Genomic DNA, 22,812 nt, shown 5'->3' on the forward strand with positions numbered 1-22,812 from the left:
GAAGTTGTTTCTGGACATCAATCAATATATGGATCAGTTTGATTCCATCTGGTTCAATGTTTGATAATAATCAGTGAAAATCGAATGGTTTTCATACAAGTCATGAGTTCATTGAATCTTCTGGTGTTTTTCATTTTAGCTTCAGACTAACTGTTGTCGTAACTTGTTTCTACTTTGAATATTCTTTGTATTATTGTGAAGTTTGCAGTGGATTTAAGTTCATGTTATTTATTTTCTTGTGAAACGTTTTTAGTTTTATTTTGAAAGTCCACTTCCTCTCTGTTTATCTCACAAGAGTTCAAAAGTCTAAGAAGAAGCTCAAGAGACATTCATTTGCATAAACTCAAGGACTTGAAGAAACATTAAACAAGACTTTTCTCTCTTTGCAGCCAACGAGGTGTTGTTTTGTTTGAATGTTAGTTTCTATTAACACTGTGTTAACTTTTCATTTTCTTCATCATTTATGTTCAGTTTTCACGCTGGATTTCGGGGTCAAGCCTAAAATAAACCCTGTCTGTGCCTGAGGGAGAAACATACAGTCGTTCATTCACTGTTTGTGTGTTTGTGTGTTTGTGTTCACGACACATGTTCAAGTGTTTGCTCATGAAATGCAAATGAAAAGTTGATGTTGTTTCAAAAGTGACTTTAGAAAATGATGGATTTACAAAACAAAGTCAAAGAAAAACCATGAAGAGAGAAAGGAAGTTGGAGTTTCTCAGCCTGAATGAAGAAGGAAATCAAACATTCATGGTTCATATCAGAGATGTTTCAATGATCCACTTACAGAACTTCATTTGAAGCGTGAACCACCGGCAGAAGCCTCTCAAGAACCTCCTCTGAGGTAGAGTATTTCTTCAGGTCAAACACTTTCAGATGTTCCTCTGAGGACAGTAAGATGAAGGCCAGGCTGGACCATTGAGCAGGAGACAGTTGATCTGTGAAGAGACGTCCTGATCTCAGCTGCTGTTGGACCTCCTCCACCAGAGAAGTGTCCTTCACTTCATTCAGACAGTGGAACAGGTTGATGACTCTCTCTGGAGACACATTCTCACTGATCTTCTTCTTGATGAGCTTTGCTGTGTCCTGATTGGTCCAGGAGCTACTTCCTGTCTGTGTCAACAAACCTGTCAGGAGACTCTGGCTGGTCTGCAGAGAAAGACCCAGAAGGAAGCGCAGGAACAAGTCCAGATGTCCATTTGGACTTTCTACAGCTTCATTGATTTCTTTCTGGTAGAACTTTTCTATGTCAACGATTCTTGACTGCAGGTTGACTTCGGAGTTGAAGAACATCTGGTGAACATGAAGAGCAGACAGAAACTCCTGAAGACTCAGGTGGATGAAGCAGAACATCTGGTCCTGGTACAGTCCTCTCTCCTCTCTGAAGATCTGAGTGAAGACTCCTGAGTGAAGTGAAGCAGCTGTGATGTCGATGTCACTCTCTGTCAGGTCTGATTCATAGAAGACAAAGTTTCCTTTCTTCAGGTTCTCAAAAGCCAGTTTTCCCAGAGACTCCATCATCTTGCTGCTCTCAGGATCCCAAACTGTGTCTGTCCAAGCTGCTCCATGGTACTTCAGCTTCTTGACTTTGGACAGAACCACCAGGAAGTAGATGAACATCTCAGTCAGGGTGTTGGGCAGCTGTCCTGTCTCTCCTCTCTTCAACATGTCCTCCAGAACTGTGGCAGTGATCCAGCAGAAGATCGGGATGTGACACATGATGTGGAGGCTTCGTGAGGTCTTGATGTGAGAGATGATGGTGCTGGTCTGCTCCTCATCACTGGACCTCTTCCTGAAGTACTCCTCCTTCTGGAGGTCAGTGAACCCTCTGACCTCTGTCACCATGTCCACACACTCAGGAGGGATCTGATTGGCTGCTGCAGGTCGTGTGGTGATCCAGAGCCGAGCTGAGGGAAGAAGATTCCCTCTGATGAGGTTTGTCAGGAGGACGTCTACTGAGGTGGACTCTGTAGCTGCTGTGAGGACCCGACTGTTGAGGAAGTCCAGAGGGAGTCGACACTCGTCCAGACCATCAAGGATGAACAGAACCTGGACTTCTTCAAAGCTGCTGAGATCTTTGGTTTCAGGAAAGAAAAGATGAACAAGTTCCATCAAACTCAACTTCTTCTCTTTCAGCAGGTTCAGCTCTCTGAAGGTGAAAGGAAACATGAGCTGGAAGTTCTGGTGAGCTTTGCCTTCAGCCCAGTCCAGAGTGACCTTCTGTGTCAGGAGGGTCTTCCCAATGCCAGCCACGCCCTTCGTCAGCAGGCTCCTGATTGGTGGGTCTCTCTCAGGTGAGGCTTTAAAAAGGTCTTCTTGTCTGATGGTGGTTTCTGGTCTGGTCTGGTTCCTGGTGGCTGCTTCGATCTGTCGGACCTCGTGCTCCTGGTTGACCTGGTCTGTGCCCCCCTCAGTGATGTAGAGCTCCGTGTAGATCTTGTTCAGAGGAGCAGAGTTTCCTGCTTTAGCGACCCCCTCAGACACACTGTTGAACTTCTTCTTCAGGCTCTTCTTCAGCAGTCGTTGACACTTTTCTGCACGACTTCCTGAAGAAGAGAAGTCCCATGAGTCACAAGATTTTAGAAGCTGAAGATCAATCTTCTCAGCAGCTGCAGGAATTTCAATCTCAAATGTTCTAATAGATTCAAGTTTTCTTTTTCAACAGGTTAAAGGTTCAAATCCTCTTACTTCCCCACAGAAGACCAGCAAGCTCCTCCTGCTTCATGCTCCTCAGGAGGTTCAGGATGAACATCAAGAAATCTTCTCTGCTGCTCCTCATCTGCTCCTCTTCACACTTCAACTCCTCCTCTTCCTCATCATCCAGGTGTTTCTGCTCACCTGGTCTGAGAAACTTCTTCACTCTCTCCAGTTCCTCCTTCACCAGGGTCATGACCTTGTCCTCCAGCAGCTGAAACACAAACATGTGACTTGATCATGTGACCTACAGAGGTCACCAGAGGTATGTCTCAGTCCAAGTCTAACCAGGACCTGTTGAGCAATACTTTCTTCAAGAGTAGGACCAGAGAGTCTGAGTCACATTCAAATCTCTTCTTCTCTCTAAAACTAAACAAGAGTCTCAGCCACACCAGACCTTCTACTTCATGTATGAAGCTGACAGGTGGAGTTGTCCAGGATCAGAGCTTCATGAAGCAGCAGAAGCAGCTGACTGGTGAGTTAGCAGCTGTTGTAGTCAGCAGGTGAGGCTGAAGACTTGAACGTACCTGAAGTGTGGAGTCCACATCTGTCTGATGCTGCTGGACACACTGGAGACTGAGAACATCCGAGACCTGCTGATCCTCTCTGTGAAGAACATCAGGCCGTCAATAAGTTCTGTCTACTTCTACAAGGACACCAATGATCTGAGCAAGACTCTGACTCTTCCATGTGCAGACCACCTAAGATAGAATCTTCCACATTCATGGAAAACCAAGTTTGAAATCACACTTCAGTCGTGATTTCATTTTCATGGCTGCAGTTTGTTGCTTCTTCTCTTGTGAGTCGACTTTCCTCCACGACTGTCTGCAGCACTTTTGACGAGCAGTTCGTGAAGCTCAATAAAAGAGAAGTTTTGAGCTGCATTGACTCATGAACATCTTCAGTTGAAGTCACCAAGAGTCACTAACTGCTGATAGAAACACACACAGCTGTGAGTGAAAGAATGATTGTTGAGGATCAACTAACAGTCTTTGACGACTCAAACATTCCCTCAATCATTGAATCAGTGACTCTTAAATCACTTGAAGTATCTTCTCTTATCAGTGACCTTCATCTGAGGCGCTCATATGATCCACGTGAAGGTTGCATCACAAGAAAAACACTCAAATCAAAGTTGACTTTTGATGAATATTTCATCACGTTTGTTGTGTGTCAAGTTTCACAAGACTTCAGTTGGAGAAGAAAAGTAGTTGCACTATTTAGAATTCTTCTTCTTGACTCAACAACTGAAGAGACTGTTGGTCGTCACATGATACAAACTTCTTCAACAACAGATGGAATGATCCAGTGAAATGAATTCACTGTATTTGACATCAAGTTGTGGATTTCTTCATGAGTCCAACAGCACCTGTCTGTCCCACAGCAGCTGTTATTGTCTCCATGACTGTTGCTCATGCTAACATGTCAACTGTGATGAAGTGCTGAACATCTGAGGGCTTCAGTCCAAGTAGAAAGAACCTCAGAGACCTTTGTACAGACCCAACATTACATCAGTGAGTCAAAGAGGGACAGAAAACCTCACCTGTCTTCTGAAGACTCTTGTCCACCTTTGAAATTATCAGGAGGTTCCATAGACCAGTCACTCTTCAGAGACTCACAGTTGAGTTCAGACTCTTCTTGTTTCTTCTGGTAGATCCTGAAAGACACAAAACTCTGATCAACACTTTAATCCATTCCTCTGTCGTTCACCATCTGACCACTAGATGTTCTAATGTTGCTCCTGTTGTCTCTCACCTCTGACGCTTCTGTTCACCTTTGAAGTTAATTGTTCTTCCCATAGACACGTCACTCTTCAGAGACACACAGCTGGGAGCAGGTCCAGGTCCAGGTCCAGGTCCAGGTCCAGGTCCAGGTCCAGGTCCAGGTCCAGGTCCAGGTCCAGGTCCAGCAGATGTACGTAGCTTTGATCTGAACACACACAAGTCGCAGTGAGAAAGTATTTCCAGTATTTGAAGGTGTGATGTGTTACGACCTCCACTGATCAGATTTAGCCTCTAACAGGAAGGGTCAGTTCCATGCACTGTAACTGGGAGTTAAGTTTGGTTCTTTTGTTTGTATATTTTAAACGTTAACTCATTGTTGTAAAATTGTAGTTGTTTGCTTGGCCTGCGTTCTCTTGAGCAGCCTTTTCCTTTTGTTGCCTCTTTGACGGCTGTGAGCCAGTATTTAAGTTGATTATTACAAAGTGTGGAAGTGAAGAGTGTTTTTCCCAATTTGTATTTTCTATTGGGTTTTGTATTATATTTTGGGAACAGACAGACAGACAGACAGACAGACAGACAGACAGACAGACAGACAGACAGACAGACAGACAGACAGACAGACAGAGAGACAGACAGACAGACAGACAGACAGACAGACAGACAGACAGACAGACAGACAGACAGACAGACAGACAGACAGACAGACAGACAGACAGACAGACAGACAGACAGACAGGTCGTAACATAAATGGGAGTTCATCCAGGACAATAGTAAAAGTAATTCCTAAAAGAAGAAATTTAATGGTTTGGTTAAATTGTGTGATTTTATCCTAGTTGTGATTTTATTGTGCAGCGACCTTGAGTCTCCTGAAAGGTGGTTTCATATAAGATTTATTATTATTATTATTATTATTTTTATTCTTCCTCTCATGTGTAAAGATATACTGTATAGTTTTCTCTGCATATTTAAATAACTACTAGATGTTCTCTTGTTGCTCCTGTTGTCTCTCACCTCTGACGCTTCTGTTCACCTTTGAAGTTAATAAATCTTCCCATAGATCTGTCACTCTTCAGAGACACACAGCTGGGAGCAGGTCCAGGTCCAGGTCCAGGTCCAGGTCCAGGTCCAGGTCCAGGTCCAGGTCCAGGTCCAGGTCCAGGTCCAGGTCCAGGTCCAGGTCCAGGTCCAGGTCCAGGTCCAGGTCCAGCAGATGTACGTTGCTTTGATCTGAACACACACAAGTTTTAGTGAGAAAATGATTCCAGTATTTGAAGGTCTGACAGGAGAAGTGATCTTCTCACCTCTGAGCTCTGGTCTGACCGTCATGGTCTTCACTCCGACCTTTTTTAGATGGTGGATCTTCCTCCTCTGTGTCCACACCTGCACACAAACACAACAGCATCATCACTCGTCATCATTGTGTTGTTGATACTATAATAAAACCTCATCAGTACAAACAACATGTTGTTGCTCAACCACACATTCATGTGTTCACTCTCTGATACTGACTGATGTAACAACTTGTTCAGTAACAAGCCTGAGAGGATCATTAAATCTTATTATCTCCTCACTGGCTTGTCGGATCACAATATGACTCTTGTTGCAAAGAAGTTGACAAAAAAACAGGTTTACTTACCAGCAAGAGATAATTAAACATTCCTATGGAATAAGGAAACGGGACATGAATGCATTTAAGGAAGAAATAAGCCAAACTGATTGGAGTGATGTTCTACTCACAGATGATATAGAGGCCTCTTGTGGATCATTGTTAGATGCCATAAATAGAATTAAAGAAAAATACACCAAAACGTTCAGAAATGGACACCCCAAGGTCAACCTGCCTTGGTTCAATGACAACTTGTGAAAACAGCACTAAATCAATTAATGATGGACGAGTTTTTAGTAGTCTTCGTAACAAAGTGAATGAACCAAAGAAGGCAAAGACCAACTTTTTTATGGACATTATTAAAGAACGAAAGGGAAATAAACTTATATTGAGGAACGTTAATGAATTCACAAAGAGAGAGCTGGACATGAATTGAAAATACATGGACATTTAACCAGTGATTGTAATGAAATTACCTCTGCATTTAATATTTAGTTTATTGAGTCAGTGCAGAATCCATCACATACATTTGGTGCAAGAATTAAAGACATAGCAGCAGCAAATTATACCAAACCCGTTTTTAAGATAACTGAAGTACTATGCTAAGCTGTGCAGTGTCCCTGTTAAATAAAGGAAAAAATCAAATGTATTAACATTGATTCATTTATTCACCTCACTCTTGATTCATGTATTCACTTCACTATTGTATCATGTACTCCCCTCACTCTTGAGTCATTTATTCACCTCACTCGATTCATGTATTCACTTCACTCTTGATTCATTTATTCACCTCACTCTTGATTCATTTACTCACCTCACTCTTTATTCATTTATTCACCTCACTCTCATATCATTTATTCTCCTCACTCTTGATTCATTTATTCACTTCACTCTTGATTCATTTTTTCCACTTCACTCTCGTTTCATGTATTCACCTCACTCTTGATTCATTTATTCACTTCACTATTGTATCATGTATTCCCTTCACTCTTGAGTCATTTATTCACCTCACTCGATTCATGTATTCACTTCACTCTTGATTCATTTATTCACCTCACTCTTGATTAATTTACTCATCGCACTCTTGATTCATTTATTCACCTCACTCTCATATCATGTATTCTCCTCACTCTTGATTAATTTATTCAACTCACTCTCGTTTCATGTATTCACCTCACTCTTGATTCATTTATTTACCTCACTCTTGATTCATTTATTCACCTCACTCTCGTATCATGTATTCACCTCACTCTTGATTCATGTATTCACCTCACTCTTGATTCATGTTTTCACCTCACTCTTGATTCATTTATTCTCCTCACTCTTGATTCCTTTATTTACCTCACTCTTGATTCATTTATTCACCTCACTCTTGATTCATTTATTCACCTCACTCTTGATTCATTTATTCACCTCACTCTCGTTTCATGTATTCACCTCACTCTTGATTCATTTATTTACCTCACTCTTGATTCATTTATTCACCTCACTCTCGTATCATGTATTCACCTCACTCTTGATTCATGTATTCACCTCACTCTTGATTCATGTTTTCACCTCACTCTTGATTCATTTATTCACCTCACTCTTGATTCATTTATTCACCTCACTCTTGATTCATTTATTCACCTCACTCTTGATTCATTTATTCACCTCACTCTTGATTCATTTATTCACCTTACTCTTCATTCATGTATTCACCTCACTCTTGATTCATTTGTTCACCTCACTCTTCATTCATGTATTCACCTCACTCTTGATTCGATTATTCACCTCATTCTTAATTTATGTATTCACCTCAATCTTTATTCATGTATTCACCTCACTCTTGATTGTTTAATTCACCTCACTCTTGATTCATGTATTCACCTTACTCTTGATTAATTTATTCACCTCACTCTTGATTCATGTATTCACCTCACTCTTGATTCATGTATTCACCTCACTCTTGATTCATTTATTCACCTCACTCTTGATTCATTTATTCACCTCACTGTTGTATCATGTATTCACAATACTCTCGATTCATTTATTTACCTCACTCCTGATAATTGTATTCACCTCACTCTCGATTCTTTTATTCACCTCACTTTCGTTTCATGTATTCACCTCACTCGTGATTCGTTTATTCACCTCACTCTTGATTCATGTATTCACCTCACTCTTGATTAATTTATTCACTTCACTCTTGATTACTTTATTCACTTCACTCTTGATCTTGGTGAACACATGAAATGACAGTGAGGTGAATAAACGTATTCACCTCACTGTCATTTCATGTGTTCACCTCATTCTTGATTAATCTATTTACCGCAGTCTTGATCCATGTATTCACCTCATTCTTGATTAATCTATTCACCTTAGTCTTGATCCATGTATTCACCTCAGTCTTGATTCATGTGTTCACCTCACTCTTGATTAATTTATTCACCTCACTCTTGCTTTATATATTCACCTCACTCTTGCTTCATGTATTCACCTCACTCTTGATTCATGTATTCACCTCACTCTTGATTTAGGTATTCACCTCACAAACTCAGTCTCGATTCATTTTTTTACCTTAGTCTTGATCCATGTATTCACCTCACTCTTGATCAATGTATTCACCTCACTCTTTATTCATTTATTCACCTCAGTCTTGATTCATGTATTCACCTCACTCTTGATCAATGTATTCACCTCAATCTTTTTTCATTTATTCACCTCAGTCTTAATTAATTTATTGACCTCACAAACTCACTCTTGGTTAATCTATACATCTAACTGTTTATTAATTTATTCCCCTCACTCTAGATTCATCTCACTCTTGATTCATTTATTCACCTCACAAACTCACTCTTGACTCATGCATTCACACTCTGACTGGGGAACATCATGAACAGCATGAAAAAAGTCACTGACCTGTGAGCAGCTCTCTGCTCTGAAGACTTGTGTCCATGTTTGTAGGTGAAACTTCCAGGTGAGCTGAGCTGCTTCTGATCCAGACTCAGGGAAACACTGATGAACCGTCAGTGAGGAGGTGTGTCTGTCAGAGACATCAGTGCAACATAGTGTGTTGTTGACTCACACTTTTATAACATAGTTCAACAACACAACATGTGCCACGAGGATAAAGACGTTTGACAAGTTCAATCACAATGTTGATCTAGAAGAAGGAATGCAGTCTTGTTCACCTGTCGCTGCCACACCTGTTGCTGCCACACCTGTCGCAAACACAGCTTTATCTCTTTCACTTGTTTATTATCCAGTTTCATCTAGTTTTGTTCATTTCATCCAAACAAGTCTTGGTTCTGATCCAAATGCTGCACATGTCCTCCAGGTGTCTTCAGCTTCACACACTTGACAGAAGCTTCCATGACAGTGATGGACAAACACATCAGCACTTCTGAAGCATCATTGACATGTGATTATTTTCACAACAAACTCGTCGTTGTGTTCGTGGAATACTCTTGGCCACCAGGTGGTAGTATATAACCATTATACGTTGACTGAGTTGGTAGTCGGCCATCTTGTTCGTGTTTATGACGGTGGTTGGACATTAATCCCGTAGTTGTAACGGCTCAGGAATAACGGCCCCTTTCCAAGTTTGGCGAGCCAAGTTAGGGGTCAATCACCGTATCAATCGACGAGCCTGTCGGACTGGGAGGTGGAGCCAACTCCCAAGACCCGGTCCAGGGGGCAAAAATATCCACCATTGCGGACACCGGGGCACAGTCAGACCTCTGGTCTCTGGAGGAGTTCCTGGCTTATGGGTTCTCGCACAATGACCTCCACTTGGAAGGTCGATCATAACCTGGTCCACCTTCAGTCACAGTACACTCCTCTGGTGCAGAGACAGACTGTGACCACTAGGACAATCAGAAAGTGGACCAGCTGTGGAGGATGCCATCAGAGACTGCTTTGACACCACAGACTGGGATGTGCTGCTGAAGTCACAAGAGGACATCAAGGGTCAGAAACACTATATAACGGATTATATATTTAGATTTCTGCTCAGACGTTGTCGCCCCTGCTGAGACTGTCCGCTGTTACCCTAATAATAAATTAATTTTACGCCGTTGGTAACAAAGGAGGTCAAGGATGTCCTTAACAGAGAGAAGGTTTCAGGAGCTGGGACAGAGACGCCATGAGGTCAGCAAAGCAGGAGGTGAAGCCATGCTGGGGAAAGTACCAACCCTGTAGAAGACTTCCTGTATAGTTCCAGTCCTGAAAAAGATCCGTCGAGCGAGCTGAATGATTACAGACCAGTGGCGCTGATGAAGACACTGGAGCGGCTGGTCCTCAAACATCTCAGGCCACATGTCCAGCACGCACAAGCCCCCTGGTGTAGAAGATGCCATACTTCACCTCCTGCATCGGACCTACTCTCACATAGATTAAGGATGTGGCTCAGTGAGGATCCTGATCCTGGACTTTTCTAGTGCCTTTAACACCACCCAGCCCACTCTGCTGCAGGACAAATTGACAAAGATGCATGTGGACCCTGGTCTGGTCACCTGGATCTCGGACTATCTCACTGATCGACCACAGTATGTCAGGCTGGAGGACATCACTTCTGACACAGTGGTGTGCATTACAGGAGCACCTCAGGGGACAGTACTGGCCCCTCTTCTTCACCATCTACACTTCAGACATTTGCTACAACTCTGAGCCGAGTCTTGTCCAGAAGTATGCTGATGACACTGCCATTGTTGTATGCATCAGGGACAACAGCAAGGACGAGTACAGAAGTCTGATACATGACTTTGTGGACTGGAGTGAGAGGAACCCCTTGCAGCTGAACACCTCAAAGTCCAAGGAGCTGGACTTTGGGAGGTCCAGGACAAAGCCATGTCCAGTGTCAATGAAAGGCGACAAGTTGTACCTCGGTGTGTTGCTGGACAGTAAACTGACACAGACCATGTGTATAAGAAAGTTCAGAGTAGACTGTACTTTCTGAGGCAGTGTTTTGTGCTGAGGTGTGTTGGGTTGGGAACAGGAGTGTCAACAGGTTGGACAGGTTGGGCTCTGTGGTTGAAGCTGGACTCACTGGTGACAGTTCCAGATCTCTGGAAAAACTACTGTCCATCATGTTCTATTTCTAGTTTTACTACTAATTCTACTTGTACTTCTACTACTCATTCTATTACTCCTTTTACTATTTATACTACTTATACTTTTACTACTAATTCTACTACTGCTTCTACTACTTCTACTACCGTTCTAGTACTTATACTTATACTACTAATTCTACTTGTAATTTTACTACTAATTATACTACTGCTTTTACTAGTAATACTTACACTAATTTAACTAAAATAATAAATAAATAATATAATACAATAATTTAAAATTAAATAAAGAGATGTTTGGAAATGTCTATCAATGGTACAAGAACCACAAAGGTGTGGGACGATCTTGGATGAGTTGGATGACATTCGACCTACAACAACCTTGGCCTTGATGGACAAACAGCGACGGTTTCCCAACAATGACCAAAGGGGGATTTGTATGTAAGTAAGTTATTAAGTAATATTTGTATAGTGCTTTTCCTTCTTGTTTGATTTTGCTTCCACTAAAAAAACAAAGTAAATTATAATAATTATAATATTATCCATGTAATTTTAATAGTTTCCTTTGGACTAAGACTCAAAGGTGGTGCTCCATTATTCCAGGTATATTCTTAAAATATTACATTGTAATATTTGTAATAACCAGAGTGCTGGTCGTTCTGATCAAATTTAACCCTATACTTACTACACTTCAATACTATCAATACTATCAAGACTACACAGTTCTCGCTCAAGTTATTTCTAGAATTAACCTGACAGTTTTCCAGTAAAAAACATACCACTTGAAACAACATTGAGAGAAAATGAAGATTCTGGGAAGTCGAAGTCAAAGACTAAAAGAGAGGAAGTAAGTCAGTAGAGATACAGGTCTACCATCAGGGGAGAGCAGTCGAATATCAACCAGTGAGACGTCTCCCTGAAGGTCAGAGGTCACAGACAGCGAGAGGAGAAGACAACTTCACTACACAAACGGTCGATCAATGTCTTGTTTGAGACTTTGGTATCGATCATGTCGGATCATTGAGCCATAACATTATGACCACCTGTTCAATGTTTCAGAAGCTTTTTTCCATTTCAACTTTTTTTTAAATAATTTTAAAGCAAACTATTGAAGAGTAAATGATGTAACCTGGTCAACAGTCTGAGTGACTCACGTCAACATGATGAAGTTGAAATGATGTTTGTTTTAAGTCCTGAAGCATCTCTGAGATCTTGCTTCAATGAAATAAATAAATGTTTCCAGGCGGAAATGTATTTCTATTCATTCACATTTCAACAAAACACCTTTTTTTCTAAACTTTTTCTTAAGTCAATTCTGTAAAGTAAGATGTTTTGAAAAAAACATATATATAAAATATTACAATTTTATTTTATTTTATCTTATTTATCTTAATAAATGCTGTGGCTAATTAGATTAGATAGACTAAAAATAGATAGAATAAAAATTAGGTAATGACGAATAAATCTATTTTGTCAAAAAGTCTCAAATCTGCAACGCTTGTCAAACATCTCCTGCTCTGACGTACGTTCCAGTAGAAACACTATTCAAACTTAATAACATTTTCAAGTCTTTTGTAGCTTTCTTGGTTCTTCTGGTCACGGGGTAAAGCGCACAGTCCCTTCTCACCATTTCCTGGCGGGGAATTGTCTCGTTTTAATTGCTCGGCATTGGAATCGTTCCAGTCGTGCGACTTAATCTGTTCAGTTTATGGAATATTATTTGAAACAATTATTATTATTTTTAAATGTGCTTGATTTGAGCAAAAAATCATTGACATCTTAAAAATCGTCTGGACCTGGACGAGCCTTCGTGGGTCAGAACATGTTTCGATGGGCTAGAGTTCATGAATAAGACGAGCATCTACAGGAGGAGAGTTCAAGTATCTCACGGTCTTGTTCACGAGTGAGGGTAGAACGAAGCGTCAGGTTATCAGTTATGCAGATGGAAGGTTGTTCTGATCTTCACATCAAAACTAATCAATAAAAACAACATTTGAAATATTCAATATTGTTGATGTCATTGATCCACAGCTGCTTCTGGAGTTACTGAGTTTATTTGACCTTAATTTTACATAAATAACAATTCAAATATTCTGACCTAATTACTAAAATTAACATTAAAAATAATGTTAATAATAATAAAGGCAGGAGGGATCAGAAGAGCAGAGACCTGGACTGTTAAGGGTTGTTTCCATATTTGACACAACAAATGAACGACACAACTTCATTGTGTGAGTAGATAAGATCATGTTGATCATCATCGACCAACAATCAGTGAAAACTCTTGATGAAGCTTCATGAAGCCTCACTTTCTCGGTTCTTTCACTTCTTAACGTTCTCATAGTAATGTTTCCAGAGAGAAACATCTCACGGCTGAGAGCGCCATCTGGTGGAGCAACAAATTGATTCAAGTTTTGTTTCCGCACAGATCATCAAGGACCGAGTGTTTTCTCACGCGTCCAGGAACAAGTACATGTGGAACTTCCTGCCTGGAGGACTGCTGGTTCTTCCCGAATACTCCACACATCTGGCCCACTTCCCGTTCTACTACCTGGGCCTGGGTACACACACGCGTCCCCCCCAAAGATGTGTCAGGGTCAGTTGTAGAAATGCTGTTGTGTTGTTTCATAAATCCAGGGGTCACTCCGGGTCAGGAATTCACTGCCGTCATCCACGCCGTCTCCCCGCTGGTGTCTCAGTCTCAGCCAATCATGAAGCTGCTGCAGGTGGTCTCCAGGTCCAAGTACTGCTCTCAGGTCAGTCAGTCAGTGTGCTGCAGGAAGTCAGCTTTAAAGAGTTGTGTAGATATTTGGTGTGTGTGTTGTGTATCGTTAAGAATGTATAATATTGACACAGTATTGGCAAAAAAGATGCAGGTTTTTTAACTTTCCCAATTTTTTTTTTAAATACAAAGTATTTCACTTAGTTTTCTTTCATAAAATTAATTAAAAATGTACCTATACACAACTCTTGACAAAATCAAATAAACTTTTTTAAAACTTGTTTTATTAATTAATTAATTAAATCTTACCATGAAAAGATCTGAAAGTCAGAACCAGAATTTTAAAATGATCCTGAAACAAACTAATGCAGAGATTTAAGGATCGGAGAAATGTGAGTTCTTCTACGAGAGCGAATCAGAATTCTGGCTGTTTTGTATGAACTGCAGGCGAGACACATCCTTCTTGTTGAGACACCAACATAACCTCGAGTAATAAATAATAACCTGAGTTTTCTGGGATGTCATTGAACGTCGACATCATTCCTGCAGATCATCATCATCTGGAACAGTGAGAAAGCTCCGCCCATGCCGGTTCCTCTCACGGTGACGGACGGCAGACGGAAGGTAAGAATCTCGTCCTCTCTGTGACAGGTGTGTCGCTCATGTCCTGACTTTCCCCGATGGCTCATGTTTGTGTCACAGGCCTCCAGTCGGTTTCTACCTCACGTTGCCATAGAAACGGAAGCTGTGCTGAGCCTGGACGAGGACACGGTTCTGCTGACCAGTGAGGTTTGTGGACACGATGGCGAGAAGGAGGAGCTTCAGGATTGACTCTTGTCGTTCAGGTCAACTTCGCCTTCCTGGTGTGGAGGAGCTTCCCCGAGAGGATCGTGGGTTACCCGCCCAGGAGCCACTTCTGGGACCCCCTGAAACACGCCTGGGGCTACACGTCCAAGTGGACCAACGACTACTCCATCGTGCTGACTGGAGCTGCCTTCTACCACAGGTGACCACCTGAAGAACTTCTTCCATCTAAGGCCGACGTGGAGCTGTTGTTCGTCTAGACAAGTCTCAATAGTCTCCGTTACAGACGCTCGGCATGTGCTGCTGTCAGCTGGACCTCCATCAGAGCCACAGAGTTCAAAACAGGCTGAAAGTAAAGTCGCTCCAGCTCAACGTGTGGTTCTCTCTTCACCGTGTCGAGGGTGAACATCTCCTGAATCCAGGGTTCCATCATCTGAGCTCTAGTCCATCATCACTTCATACTGCGACATGAATGAAGCTCATCACGGCAGGAATAAGATCCACGACTGACACATCAAGCGTTTTATAAACTGTTCAAACACTTAAACATCATCATTAAGAGAAGAATCTCAAGAATAAACCATGATTTCACAGATAATTCAACAGAAGAACATGAGCCTCTACATGGCGCCGCACGAGCAGCAGCTGGTTACAACAGCTCCCTCTTTCTTCTTACTTTTTATTACACTTTTTCCATTTTTTTGGCGTCTTTTTAATTTTTTCTTTAGAGTGGTCGGATCTTGTTGCCGTTGTGCACAAAACGAGACCACTTTTACAACTTTTGCATACGGTTTTCTGCTATTTTCGTCACTTTTGGGAACTCCGTCGGCAGACACGCTCAGCGGGTCTATTGTTTACACCAGGGATCAGCTGTTGGGGTTGCGCAACACCGCTCTCTCTCTCAGCGCGGAATGGACGATTCCCGTGGAAATCAAGAGAAAAAGACGCGGATGCAGAGCAGGTCGGATGAAACAAGAGAAGAAACGTAGGTTCCGTCCCTTTATTCCATCGATCATCATGGGAAATGTACGTTCGATCGTGAATAAAACGGACGAGCTCGCTGCGCTGACCCGGCATCAGAGAGACTTCCGGGAGAGCAGCCTTCTATGTTTCACGGAGACCTGGCTGACGGAGAAGATCCCAGACTCTGTTGTTTCCCTGGAGGGGTTCAAGATGGTGCGTGCGGACCGGGACATGGATGGAAAGAGGAGAGGAGGAGGAGTGGCGGTGTTTATTAATGAGAGATGGAGCGATCCCGCTCATGTCTCCATTAAAGAACAAGTGTGCACTAAGGACATAGAGTTTGTTGCGGTGGGCATCCGCCCGTATTACATCCCGAGGGAGTTCTCACATGTGATTGTGTTCACTGTTTACATTCCTCCCTCTGCGGACGCAGCCGCAGCGAGCGAGAGGCTGAGCGCCTCAGTGTCTGACCTGCAGCTCAAACACCCAAACTCTCTCTTGCTCATTAACGGGGATTTTAACCATGCCTCACTCTCCTCCATTCTTCCCACCTTCACACAATACGTGAAGTGCCACACCCGGGAGGACAAGACTCTGGACCTTTTGTATGCAAATGTAAAAGGTGCCTACACCTCCACCGCCCTGCCCCCCCTCGGCCGCTCTGATCACAACCTGATACGTCTGCGACCTGAATACACTCCCATGGTGAGGAGACAGCCTGCACAGAAAAGAACTGTTAAGATGTGGAATGATGAAGCCAAGGAGAGGCTGAGAGACTGCTTTGAGTCTACAGACTGGAGCGTGTTCTCTCATGGTGATGACATCGACACCTTCAATGACCATTCCACGGATTACATAAAGTCCTGTGAGGGCAACATCACGCCGACCCGCAAGGTGCGGTGCTTTGCCAACACCAAGCCATGGGTGACCCCTCAACTTCAAGTTCTGCTGAACAAGAAGAAGAGGGTGTTTGTTTCAGGGAGCAGAGAGGAGCTTAAAGAGGTCCAGCGAGAGCTCAAGAAGGCGATCAGGATGGCCAAGGAGGAATACAAGAGGAAACTGGAGGAGCAACTGGTGCAGGGCAACACAAGGGATGTGTGGAAAGGCCTGAAGAACATCTCAGGTCATGGCCAGAGTGGAGCCAGAGCCACAGCAGGGGGAGACCAAAGATGGGCCACTGAACTTAACCAGTATTTCAACCGGTTTGATCAGGGCCCCCCTCCCCCCTCCATCTCTGCCCCCCACTCTTCACAAAGCTGTTTTTCCCCTGCTTCAGCCCCCTCCCCCCAACTGTTCTCACCTCCAAGCCACCTTTATCCCCCCCAACACGCCCTACTTCAGCTGCCCAACCCCCCACAACCACCTCTCTCTGTTACATCTGAACAGGTGAGGAGAGAATTAAGGCGACTGAAGATCAGGAAAGCTGCTGGACCAGATGGACTCATCCCCAGACTGCTCAGGGACTGTGCTGATCAACTTTGTGAGTTGGTCACACACATCTTCAACCTGAGCCTCAAACTGGAGAAGGTCCCAGTCCAGTCGAAGACCTCCTGTGTGGTTCCGGTTCCCAAGGCGGTGCACGCGAAGGAACCAAGCCACTTCAGACCAGTCGCCCTGACCTCCCATCTGATGAAGACCTTGGAGAGGCTGGTACTCCGCGAGCTACACACGACGGTGAGCTCTGCGTTGGATCCGCTGCAGTTCGCCTACAGGCCAAAGATGGGGGTGGATGACGCCGTCATCTACCTGCAGCACCGGGCACTGACTCATCTGGAAGCCGCCGGTAGCACTGTGAGAGTCATGTTTTTTGACTTCTCAAGTGCTTTCAACACCATCCAGCCGGCGCTGCTAAGGAAGAAGATGGAGGACGCAGGAGTTGGGACACAGCTGGCAGCATGGACGATGGACTACCTCACCAACAGGCCGCAGTATGCGAGGCTGCAGGACTGCAGGTCTGAGGTGACCATCTGCAGCACCGGGGTGCCTCAAGGGACAGTGCTGTCACCTTTCCTTTTTTCCCTCTACACGGCGGACTTTACCTATGACTCCAGCAGCTGTCACCTCCAGAAGTTTTCTGACGACTCGGCCATTGTGGGCTGCGTGTCTAAGGGGGGCGAGCTGGAGTACAGGTCAGTCATCAAGGACTTTGTTGACTGGTGTGAGAGCAACTACCTTTGCTTAAACACCGGTAAGACAAGGGAGATGGTGATTGACTTCAGGAAAAAGTCCCCACCACATCAACCGGTGAGCATCCAGGGCTCGGACATTGAGCTGGTGGACAGCTTCAAATACCTGGGTGTTCACCTCAACAATAAACTGAACTGGTCCACACACATCAACGCCGTGTACAAGAAGGGCCGAAGTCGCCTCCACCTCCTGGGGAGACTGAGGTCCTTCGGAGTGTGCAGACCACTTTTAAGGACCTTTTATGACTCCGTGGTAGCCTCTGCTATCCACTACGCTGTGGTCTGCTGGGGAGCAGGCAGCACGGACCGGGACAGGAAGAGACTGAACAGGCTGGTCACGAGGGCCGGCTCTGTCCTGGGCCGCTCGCTGGACTCGGTGGAGGAGGTGGGAGAGAGGAGGACACTCTCCAGACTATCCTCCATCAGGGACAACACTCTTCACCCACTGCACCTGACCGTGGAGGAGCAGCTCCTTCAGTGGCTCAGGCCCCCCCAGTGTAGGACGGAGCGTTATAGAAGGTCCTTCATCCCAACTGGTGTCAGGATATTTAACTCTCTACTTTAAAAATCCTGATGCTAATCCGTAGTGTGTTTTTCTTCTCGTGTGTTTTATTTTATTTTTTTTACTTTTTTTGTTTTTATTTTTATTTTATTTTATTCTATTGTATTTTGTTAATAGTGTTAAATTTCTAATTTTGTAAATAATTGTATATTTTTAAGATCTTTTTTATTTTATTTTGTATTATCTCTTTTATTTTTATTTTTTTCCTTGCACTTTATTATTTTAAACTGCGCTGTTGTGAAAGTGTGTTTCCCTCTGGATGAATAAAGCTTTTCTATTTTCTACAAGTCTGTCCAATAAAATAAAAGAATGACACAAACGATTTACTAACATTAAAAAGTCAATCAAACACATCAGTTGCACAATAAAATAAATGAATAAAAGAAAGTTGATTTTGATGAAAAACAATATCATCAAAAGTTTTTTCAAAACAAAACATTTAGTTCAAGAAAAAATGAATTTAAACATTTTTCCTTTATTTGAAGCGTTTTCTTCTATTGAATCATCTTTTTGAGTTTAAGCCTTAATATCGTACAATTAAATTCTTTAATCCTAACGTTTCTATAATAAAAATATATATTTTTAAGTTGAAAAGCTTGGAAGTAGTTTTGTATCGATTGTTTTTATGGTTTACTGAATAATAAAGAAACAAATGTTCAGACGTTAAAGGTTGAACTTCTGATGTGATGGACAAGAAGTCTGTGAGTCTGAAGCGACCTCTAGTGTTCGCTCTGAGAACAGCAGTTTCATAGGACTGTGGTAACATGTTTCAAACTCTGCATATGTTCGCAGGTACTACCACTACCTGTTCACTCATTACCTGCCCCAGTCCCTGAGAACTCTGGTGGACCGCTCGTGCAACTGCGAGGACATCCTCATGAACTTCCTGGTCTCTGCTGCGACGCACCTGCCGCCAATCAAAGTGGCCCAGAGGAAGCAGTCCAAGGAGCTCCCGGGTCCACAGGTGGGCGCTCCTCTTCCTGAGATCCTGCCGATGCTCTTAGTCTCACCACCTTCTCTTGGCTCACCAGGGCACCAGGACGGTTCCTTGGGTCGACCCCGAGCACTTCAGTCAGCGGCAGGAGTGCATCAACACCTTCGCCAGCTGGTTTGGCTACATGCCTCTGGTGCACTCGCAGCTGCGCCTGGACCCGGTGCTCTTCAAGGACCAGGTGTCCGTGTTCCGCAAGAAGTACAAGGACCTGGAGAGAGCGTGAACATGGGAGACAGGACTGGAGGCTGGACCAGACGACAGACCCTGGAGGACTGTCTCTGGAGCCACGAGTCCAGATGAAGAAGAACTTCTAGAACTTTCTCTGAAGCCTCGTGACGGTTCTGATGTGTGTGTGTGTGTGTGTGTGTGTGTGTGTGTGTGTGTGTGTGTGTGTGTGTGTGTGTGTGTGTGTGTGTGTGTGTGTGTGTCAGAACTGATGGTTGTCGATCAAAGGAGGTGATTCCACAAAAGGTTCAATAAATAAATAGATTCTAATCAACTCTGGTGTTTGATTTAACCCTGTCTGACCTCACATCTACCTGTCTGACCTCACATCTACCTGTCTGACCTCACATCTACCTGTCTGACCTCACATCTACCTGTCTGACCTCACATCTACCTGTCTGACCTCACATCTACCCGTCTGACCTCACATCTACCCGTCTGACCTCACATCTACCTGTCTGACCTCACATCTACCCGTCTGACCTCACATCTACCCGTCTGACCTCACATCTACCTGTCTGACCTCACATCTACCTGTCTGACCTCATATCTACCTGTCTGACCTCACATCTACCTGTCTGACCTCACATCTACCTGTCTGACCTCACATCTACCTGTCTGACCTCACATCTACCTGTCTGACCTCACATCTACCCGTCTGACCTCACATCTACCCGTCTGACCTCACATCTACCCGTCTGACCTCACATCTACCTGTCTGACCTCACATCTACCTGTCTGACCTCACATCTACCCGTCTGACCTCACATCTACCTGTCTGACCTCACATCTACCTGTCTGACCTCACATCTACCCGTCTGACCTCACATCTACCCGTCTGACCTCACATCTACCCGTCTGACCTCACATCTACCTGTCTGACCTCACATCTACCTGTCTGTCCTCACATCTACCCGTCTGACCTCACATCTACCTGTCTGACCTCACATCTACCTGTCTGACCTCACATCTACCTGTCTGACCTCACATCTACCCGTCTGACCTCACATCTACCCGTCTGACCTCACATCTACCCGTCTGACCTCACATCTACCTGTCTGACCTCACATCTACCTGTCTGACCTCACATCTACCCGTCTGACCTCACATCTACCTGTCTGACCTCACATCTACCTGTCTGACCTCACATCTACCCGTCTGACCTCACATCTACCCGTCTGACCTCACATCTACCCGTCTGACCTCACATCTACCTGTCTGACCTCACATCTACCTGTCTGACCTCACATCTACCTGTCTGACCTTCTTTCTAACCTTTTATTGTGAAGTGACCTTGAGTCTCTTGAAAGTTTTAAAGCAAATGTTTTATTAAACATGATGAACATCATGAGTGACTCGTGCTCCACTGAACTTCAAGTCTTCAGTCGACTCAACAAGTGATGAAAGAGTTTCTTCAACAACATTCAGATCAACACGTTTGTTTCAGGAGCAGATTTCTTCCATCATCACTGTCAGCACTTTAATGATGATTGACAGCAGCAACACAAGTGTGTTGGAGGAACACACTCACACACTCAGGTCACACACACACACTGAGGAACCAGAACCAGGAACCTCTGTGAGTCCAAATCCCAGGTACAAAGGTTCAGTGGAGATGAAGAAGGAGGCGAGATGTTTCTTTCCATCAGAGGAGACACTGAAGAAGTTTAAATATCCAGGTTCATCAAAGTTCATCTTCATTCCTACTCTGTGAGAAACTTCTTGACTCTTGATGACAGTTTCTTTCTTATCGTGATAGAATTTATATCCTTCATCATCAGAGCAGCTCAGACTCCAGGAATAACGGTTCTGTCCAAACTCAGACTCGTCTTCTTTCCCTCCGTCTCTTCTGAGAGTCAGTGCGATAGAAGCTCCTCCTCTCCACTCCAGCTCCCAGTAACATGGTCCAGTCACAGCTTCTCTGCTCGTCACCTGAAGACACCGGTGGAATCTGTCGGGATGGTCCAGATAATCCTGATCCTGCGGCACAAGTTCCACCGTCCTGTTGTCCTTGGACAGTAGGAGGCGCCGGTGTGCTGTGTCCGGGTCCAGTGAGAGCGGACGGAAGTCTGAGAGAAGAAGACACGAGAGGTGATGATGGTGGAAGAACTTTCACTTCAAGACAATCATGGACTCCGTGTCCCAGCAAGCCAGGGAGGGCTGCTCTGTTTGTTGACATCTAGTGGAGATCATCATCAAAGTGAAGTCAACAGTCTTCTGAGACTGGGACCACCTCCAGAGAAGAACCAGGAGGAACATCCCAGAATCATCATTTGATTGACACCAGTGTGTCCATATCAAGTCAGCAGCTAAACTAGCATGAAGCTAACATGATGTTTCTTCATGTTCTTGAAACATCTCTGTGTTCATCTCCACCATCATCCTGGACTTGATGAAGCTCCATCAGCAGATTCAAGTGTAACAACATCTCAACATCACAACTGCTCCACTAGAAGCTGACAGAGTCAAGGAGTTCTCATCCATCAATCAAATCAAACTTACACTTCTTCCATCCAGATGTTAACCTCTGTGGTCCACAGTGATCCAGCCTGGAGGAAGAAACATTGAGAAGATCAGATTCATTTGACTTCATGCTGCTAAGTGGACGTTCTTTCATGACTGTGTGGACCACAACAAAGATGGATCTAGAAACACTCGCTCAGTCTCCACTGTCTCCTTGTTCTTCCACTGGTGTCCAGCAGGAGAACATGGAGAAGCTCTGAGAGTTGGATTCATGTGCTCAGTTCAGATGAAGAGTCTGAGCAGCGTCACACACTCACATCTCTCTGCTTCTGATCACATGTTCAGAAGATCTTTGGAGCTCAGTCAGTGAGTTCTGCTGCTCCGTCCATACCTGAGAGTCTCCAGCCTCCAGTCTGGACTCTCCAGTCCAGCAGACAGCAGCTCCAGTCCTGGTCCTCCTGGATGATTGAAGCTCAGGTCCAGCTCTCTCAGATGGGACGGGTTAGATGTCAGAGCTGAGGCCAGAGAAGAACAACCTCCTGCTGAGATCTTACACGCTGACAGACTGTAATGAAGGAGAAACAGTTTCATTAAATCAGAAGAACTGAAGACATGATGTTCTGACCTGAGAGTCTCCAGGTGACAGTGTGGACTCTTCAGTCCAGCAGACAGCAGCTCCACTCCTGGATCCTGCAGGTTCCGGTTGTGACTCAGGTCCAGTTGAGTCAGACTAGAGGACGGAGAGCTGAGGACTGAGGACAGAAGTGAACAACTTCTCTCTGTCAGTCGACAGGAGATCAGCCTGTGAAAGAGACGGAAA

At 44.0% G+C, this 22,812-nt stretch overlaps 2 protein-coding genes across 4 annotated transcripts in view; one reads left to right on the forward strand and one right to left on the reverse strand.

The window, feature by feature from the left end:
* Positions 1-22,812, reverse strand: part of LOC148083052 (NACHT, LRR and PYD domains-containing protein 3-like) — a 177,604-nt gene that overhangs the window by 20,444 nt on the left and 134,348 nt on the right. The window contains exons 9-14 of one of the 3 annotated variants that reach the window (XM_087786174.1): positions 5,428-5,643; positions 4,447-4,620; positions 4,235-4,348; positions 3,219-3,297; positions 2,686-2,905; positions 785-2,543 (exon numbers count right to left, since the gene is read on the reverse strand). In XM_087786174.1, coding sequence (XP_087642300.1) covers positions 785-2,543; positions 2,686-2,905; positions 3,219-3,297; positions 4,235-4,348; positions 4,447-4,620; positions 5,428-5,643 — 2,562 coding nt within the window. Of the gene's footprint in view, positions 1-784; positions 2,544-2,685; positions 2,906-3,218; positions 3,298-4,234; positions 4,349-4,446; positions 4,621-5,427; positions 5,644-20,832; positions 21,599-22,031; positions 22,079-22,383; positions 22,795-22,812 lie in introns of those variants that run through there. The other 2 variants (XM_087786172.1, XM_087786171.1) reach the window with 2 other exon arrangements.
* On the forward strand, positions 13,506-19,527 carry LOC148083053 (exostosin-1c-like). The gene is made up of 7 exons (XM_087785598.1): positions 13,506-13,634; positions 13,711-13,829; positions 14,345-14,419; positions 14,498-14,584; positions 14,641-14,801; positions 19,103-19,274; positions 19,342-19,527. The coding sequence occupies exons 1-7, from the start codon at positions 13,547-13,549 to the stop codon at positions 19,525-19,527; spliced, it is 888 nt and encodes a 295-aa protein (XP_087641724.1). The 5' UTR covers positions 13,506-13,546.

The sequence above is a fragment of the Callionymus lyra genome, chromosome 3 (assembly GCF_982586985.1).
Source record: "Callionymus lyra chromosome 3, fCalLyr1.hap1.1, whole genome shotgun sequence".
NCBI classification, from domain to species: domain Eukaryota; kingdom Metazoa; phylum Chordata; class Actinopteri; order Syngnathiformes; family Callionymidae; genus Callionymus; species Callionymus lyra.

Bases quoted from the DNA above. Each gene is read 5' to 3' on its own strand.
- LOC148083053 (XM_087785598.1), top strand. From the start codon at position 13,547: ATGTGGAACTTCCTGCCTGGAGGACTGCTGGTTCTTCCCGAATACTCC. The intron at 14,420-14,497 runs GTAAGAATCTCG...TTTGTGTCACAG, and splicing joins TGACGGACGGCAGACGGAAG to GCCTCCAGTCGGTTTCTACC. The intron at 19,275-19,341 runs GTGGGCGCTCCT...TTGGCTCACCAG, and splicing joins AGGAGCTCCCGGGTCCACAG to GGCACCAGGACGGTTCCTTG.